General features: G+C 40.2%; 1 protein-coding gene across 2 annotated transcripts; it reads left to right on the forward strand.

The window, feature by feature from the left end:
• Positions 1-286: 286 nt before the first annotated feature.
• Positions 287-5,903, forward strand: LOC126802923 (uncharacterized). Of its 2 annotated transcripts, none has more exons than XM_050530640.1 (7): positions 287-1,945; positions 2,709-2,827; positions 3,183-3,806; positions 3,895-4,207; positions 4,954-5,119; positions 5,279-5,381; positions 5,525-5,903. In XM_050530640.1, the coding sequence occupies exons 1-7, from the start codon at positions 788-790 to the stop codon at positions 5,640-5,642; spliced, it is 2,601 nt and encodes an 866-aa protein (XP_050386597.1). In that variant the 5' UTR covers positions 287-787; the 3' UTR covers positions 5,643-5,903. The 2 variants fall into 2 exon arrangements, with proteins under 2 accessions (XP_050386597.1, XP_050386598.1); XM_050530641.1 differs by having other exon boundaries at positions 3,201-3,806.
• The last annotated feature ends 402 nt before the right edge of the window (positions 5,904-6,305 follow it).

The raw sequence follows: 6,305 nt of genomic DNA on the forward strand, positions 1-6,305 counted from the left end.
TACGGCGCTTATCTTTTTCTCCGTTACTTTTCTGGTGGTTTTTAAAATTGAGCTATAAGAAATCAAAATTTAATACAGAAAGAAAAATCCAAATCACTAATATCTGATGTGACATTGGAAATGCCAATGACCCATGAGAGAAAAAAATCAACTACATATAGAAAATAACCCAGCTACGTGGCATCACCTAATAGACCGCCGCTCTTCTCTCTCCCTCTTCTTCTTTCTTTATTTCTTAATGTCTGAAAATGTCGTAAAAAATTTATAAATACTGAAAATCATTCTCTCCTCTTTTCTCTGCGTCTTCAACAATTCCTCTCTTTCACTCACATTTCCCTGAAGCCTAGGGTTTCGTTAGAGACCAACTCTCTCTCTCTCTCTCTGTGCTCTCCTTCTCTCTCAGACTTGACCACACTGGGATTAGGAGATAACCGGCAAAAGCTCCATAGGTACGTCGTGTTCAAATTTCCGGCAATGCTCTTGCGCCGATCTATTTCGCCTCTCAAGTATTCTTCTTTCTGTTCGCGGAATCACCTGATTGCCAATTGTGGTTGTGATTTTCGTATGCGGTGGGGGATGCACCTTCTCGTGATTATAATTTGATTTCAATTTAGGTCAGGCGTCACTGTTGGGTTCAATTTTGTATATTTTCTGATTTTGGTAATCGAGGTTAGGTGTTGTTGTAGATATTGAATGTCGGATTAGCTTTTTGGGATTGGTTTGTTGGCTTTGGGATTTGTAAATGAAGGGATTGTGGGGGTAGAGAGGTAGAAGGTTTGGGTTTGCAATGACGGATTTTGAGCCGCGGCAACAGAAGCCGGAATCAGCTGATGCTTGCAGCGATTTCGAGAGTGGATATGATGAATTCATGCGTGGGCATTTGGATGAATGTGTGTCATATGCTTCATGTAGCTCTCCTCGGAATGCTGACGATGAGGATGACGAGGGGGAGCATCTTGTTCGGAGGAGGCGGAGGCTGGATTTGGACGGGGATACTCTGGCGGAGTCCTCTGCGGCCCGGCGCCACCAGTCGAGGATTCTGAGCAGGTGGGCAGCGCGGCAGGCGCAGGAAATGATTACTACAATTGAGAGGAGGAACCGGGAGTCGGAGCTGATGGCGCTTGCGGGGTTGCATACGGTTTCGATGCTTGATTCCTCCTTCTTGAGGGAGTCGCAGTCCCCGACGTCGAGGCGGCAGGGGGCTGTGGAGAGGCCGAGCACTCAGGCGTCTACGATTTTGCAAATGTGGCGGGAGCTGGAGGATGAGCATTTGTTAAGTAGAGCACGTGGGAGGGTGAGGGAAAGGTTGAGGCAGCAGAGGAGTGCAGAGTCTAATACTAATGAGCGGAGCATAAATAGGTCTGAGAGTCGGGGGAGTGAGAATCGTGGGTCTTTGGTGGATGTGAGTGAGAGTGAAAATGAGTATGGGAGTTGGTCCAATGGTCGGATGGGCTCTCACAATGAACGAGGTGATATTAATGCATCTAGAAGGGAGCAATCCCCTGATCTTGGTGAAGTTGAGAGGGAGAGAGTGAGGCAAATTGTACGGGGATGGATGGAAACAGGCATTAGTGATCAGGAACCCAATGTTGGTCAGAGGAATAGTAGTCCTAGGGCAGAGTGGCTTGGTGAGACAGAGCGGGAAAGGGTGAGAATTGTCCGAGAGTGGGTCCAAATGGCTAGTCAGCAAAGAGGTGGTCGTGGAGGTCGACGGGAAGATCAGGTCACCAATGGTGGCTCTCAAGTCAGTGGAGAACGTGATGGTTCAACAGCTGACCAGGAAGAGAGCCAACCAGAGCACATTCGTCGGGATATGTTGAGGTTGCGTGGAAGACAAGCAATTATGGATTCGCTTGTGAGAGTTGAGAGGGAAAGACAAAGGGAGCTTCAGTCTTTGGTGGAGCATCGAGCTGTTTCTGATTTTGCTCATCGCAACCGCATTCAGGTCAGTTGTGAAGATTAACTCTATTTTTAAACCAACTCAATTACTTCCACAGGGTGATGTGGTTCATAGGTCTATATAAACATGAATTTGAGATCTACCAGCTGTGTTTCATAGGTTTTCTATGTTAACATGAATGTGCAATATACCATGTAATCCTACAAAATTCTTAGTGCTCGTTTCTAACATTATGGGTCTGAATTTTTTATAGCATCATATGGAAGTTAGTTTTAATTGTAATCACATTATCGATGTTGAATGAACTTTTGCGGTCTTGTATTTAGTAATGGATAAGTAGTGTGTGGTCAAACTATGGTTGGAATTGTAGTACAAATTCCTCTCGTTCACGATGATCATTAGTAGGTTATGAGCTTTTTCAGAAGCGTATACTATTTGGTTTTGTTGCATGGATATCATTATAGTCACCATATTGATAAGTTGCTCAGTTTTCTCCCAAATTCACTTCAGTTCCCCCTCCCCCCAAGATTAATACAAGGTGGACATTTATCTCAAGGATGCAAAATTATTTGTAGACTCCTCCACATTTCTTAATGTTCATTTCTTGTAATCAATCACCTCCCCATTTTTTCTTTTATGCATCTTATCAGGTTTTTCCTGTGTATATTAGTATAGTTACAATGGCTAGTATGCAGTTGTCTGATTTAAAATTTACATTACTCTATAATTCTACCCCTATAATGCTCCAAGTATTCACTTATATATATGTGACCCTGACAGGGCTACTAATGCAATTAAACTTTTGCAGTCATTACTCAGAGGTAGATTCTTGCGAAATGAAAGACCTATTGAAGAAGAAAGACCACCTTCTGTGGCTGCAGGTGAATTAGTTCAATTGAGACAGAGACACACTGTTTCTGATTTAAGGTTTGTGATCTCAAATATCAGTTGTTTAAAAAAAAAAGCACCCATATTTATGTCATTGAAAGATGTTGGTCTTCCAAAATTGTACTGGAAGTCCTTTTTTTTTTTTACTTTTTTGATATTGAACATAATTAGAGCTTTGATTATTGCATGGCAATTTATTACCCATGAATAATATATGACCACCTTAAATAGAAGAATTTCGACTCAATTATGTTTTTTTAATCTTTATTTCATTTTGTTTGTTGATTTAATGCTCCTCCCTGTGATTATATGTAAATATGTTGTTTGATTTTATTGAAGTATCAGAATTGAAAGTGAGTTTGCTTAGCATGATGACTGTCTGCATTCTTATTAGGGAAGGGTTCCGTTTCAGATTAGAAAATATAGTTCGTGGTCAAGTTGACGGCCAGGGTGATTCCCCAACTAACAGTAATTTAAATGATTCTAGAAGCAATCATACCCAAACAAATGCTTCTCAGGATGTTCAACTGGAACCTCATGAGCAAACCCAAACTGGGAGCGAGGGAGGTGACAATCAGTTCCCCACACTATTGGGGAACTTGGAAAATAATACAGCTTTTGAGCAACCTGATTGGCAAGACACTGCCAATCAAGGGGGAAATTGGCAGGAACCAACTGCTGAAGATGAGAGACATAACTGGGAGCAGACGACTTTTCATCAGTTTAATGATTGGAGGGAAGGTAATGCTGAAGATATTGTTGAAAATTGGCCAGAAACTTCTGCAAATAATTGGCCTCAGGAAACTGCACGAAATTCTGATGGAGAAACAGGTCATCAACAAGAAGCTCAGGGTACATGGCGCACAAATAGTTCTCGGGAAGCTGTTGGGAGGTGGTCAGAAGGGCCTTCCGGTCCTGTGAGAAATCGTCGTCCTGGTTCGGTTAGAAGATTCAATAGATTTAATCCACCAGATGATGATACCGTGTACAGTATGGAACTCAGGGAACTTCTGAGCAGGTAATTGAATAATAGTAAATTGAGTTTGTTGAACTAGACACCGATTCCATTATTTGTATCTCATATGGTCATGATTTTTAATTTGTAGGAGAAGTGTTTCAAATCTTCTTCGTAGTGGATTCCGTGAAAGTCTGGACCAGCTGATACAGTCATATGTTGAAAGGCAAAGTCGTGCTCCCATTGATTGGGATTTGCATAGAACCTTGCCAACACCAACTCCGGCTTCACCAGTGCAGGACCAGGACCAGCAAAGAGATGAGCTGAATGAAGATCAGCCTGATTCCATCAACAGACCTTCACGTGTTCTACCACCTCCGCCGGTTCCCCCACCACAACCTTTATGGCATCAGGATTTACATAACACCGGCTGGTCTCGCCATAGCATGCATCGTTCAGAAATTGTGAGTCTTCTATCTTCCCTGATTATGGATTGATCTTAGATTCAATCCAACTTCGAATTTTATTATATCAGATTAAGTCAATTCATTTTTAATTTAATAATTCAATTTTGAAAAGGAATACAGTGGTTGGTTGTTTTCCATCCTCCAAAAAGATAAAATCTTAGTCCTAAAATTAGACGATTGTATTGATTCATTTTTAGATCACTTGTACAATGGATTTGGAAAATTTTATACTTGCAGTATCCTGAACATTTCTTTATACACTTTGGATATCTGAGGTTTTATCTCCAGGATTTACTGGAACTTTCTTGATCCTTTCTCCAGCATATTTTGGTAACACTGTTGGTTTTTCTTGCTATATATGCATGTGCTTTTTAATAGAAAAAAAATCTATGTTTATTTTTATTCCCTCCGAGCCCTATTAGCATGTGTTTTGATGACTGCCATCTCTAGAATGGACTCAATTTTTTTTCTTTTGGATGGTTCAATGACCTCTGATTAGTATCTGAAAGTCTGCTGAAATAACTTTTGTGCAATGGGTATCTAGTCGGGTTCACTTATCTTATGCTTGCATTCAGACTCCTTAAGATGTTTGACATCTGAGACATCTTACAGTAAAGAGATTTTAGAATACTGTACCAAGTCGAACAACTGTTTGTTTAAGAATTGGTGCTAATTGGACTTGTTTCTGTGCTAGCATTTTTTCTCTGTTGGTTTTCTTAAATGTGGATTCTGATATGGAGCAGGAATGGGAGATGTTTAATGATCTCAGATCAGACATGGCAAGACTCCAGCAAGGCATGAGCCAAATGCAAAGGATGTTGGAGGCATGCATGGATATGCAATTGGAGTTGCAACGTTCTGTCAGACAGGAAGTCTCTGCGGCTCTTAATCGTTCTTCTGGTGAAAAAGGTTTGTTTTAGATTACTGGATACCAGTAAACATGCATGTTTTTTTTTTGACAGTGTATAATCGTAGGGTAGGTGGATGTGGCTCCTTCCTTTTTTGTTTTCTTGCCCATTATAGCTCTATTGCTACCAGTGATTTATGATTAATGTGATTATATTGCAGGTTCAAGTGCTGAGACATCAGAGGATGGTTCTAGATGGGGTCATGTAAGAAAAGGAACCTGTTGTGTTTGTTGTGATAGTCACATCGATTCTCTCTTGTATAGGTATACCTACTTGTCAATTAAGTATACCTAATTGTGAATGTGACACAGTTATTTTGTGTTTTGCATGATACACATGTTCACTGTTGTTCTTCATGTGTCCAAGATCTAGTTTCTTTCAGTGATTTTTGATTTCTTTGTTGCAGATGCGGGCATATGTGTACATGTTCAAAATGTGCAAACGAATTGGTTCGTGGTGGAGGCAAGTGCCCACTTTGCCGAGCGCCTATAGTTGAGGTGATCCGTGCATACTCCATACTGTAAAAAGGTAAATGAACTCTTAATAGGAAAGGGAAAAAAGAGAATGAATAAAAGTGAATAGCATTGAGTGAAGGATCGGAGGGATGGAGTGGTATTAACCTTTGTATAGAGAGGCTTCCGTAGTCCTTTGTTTTCTGTCGTTGCCAGTTGTTTTTCTGATTATATATGTAAAAATGATGCCTGTATAATTGGAATAACAAATGGCAAATTTGATTCGTCATTCTTGCGTAAATAATATCTTCTCATGAAATCTGTTTGAACCAACTACGATATACTGCTAGGTACTCTAGACTTGTCATCAATTCTGTCTTTTAATTTCATCTGAATTCCCAGTCAGAAATAGGTCCAGGCTGGACAGCTAGTCGTTTGGTTTTATAAATCAATGTATTATGAATCGGGCATGGCTTGACTGATATTAATTGATAGTGTTAGGAATAGAGATTAATATTTATCTGTAGACAATGTTGTTTTGTTTCTGACCAATTACCAAGAAAGAGGAAAATCAGACATGGTTTTTCTGATTCAATAGACATTATGAATTGGTATTCAAACAGGCTAAGTAGTGTTGTTATAATCGCCTTTAGATCTTAATAGTTATCCGCGATATAAGCAAAGAAGAGTAAACATAAACACACTAAAATGATAGTGGTTCAGTTGAAGCCTACC

This window comes from Argentina anserina, chromosome 7 (genome assembly GCF_933775445.1).
Source record: "Argentina anserina chromosome 7, drPotAnse1.1, whole genome shotgun sequence".
Classification (NCBI taxonomy): Eukaryota; Viridiplantae; Streptophyta; class Magnoliopsida; order Rosales; family Rosaceae; genus Argentina; species Argentina anserina.

Excerpts from the sequence above, each read along its gene's own strand:
- LOC126802923 (XM_050530640.1), top strand. The coding sequence starts at position 788 with ATGACGGATTTTGAGCCGCGGCAACAGAAGCCGGAATCAGCTGATGCT. Across the intron at positions 3,807-3,894 it reads CTCAGGGAACTTCTGAGCAG|GAGAAGTGTTTCAAATCTTC; the intron begins GTAATTGAATAA and ends TTTAATTTGTAG. Across the intron at positions 4,208-4,953 it reads GCATGCATCGTTCAGAAATT|GAATGGGAGATGTTTAATGA; the intron begins GTGAGTCTTCTA and ends GATATGGAGCAG.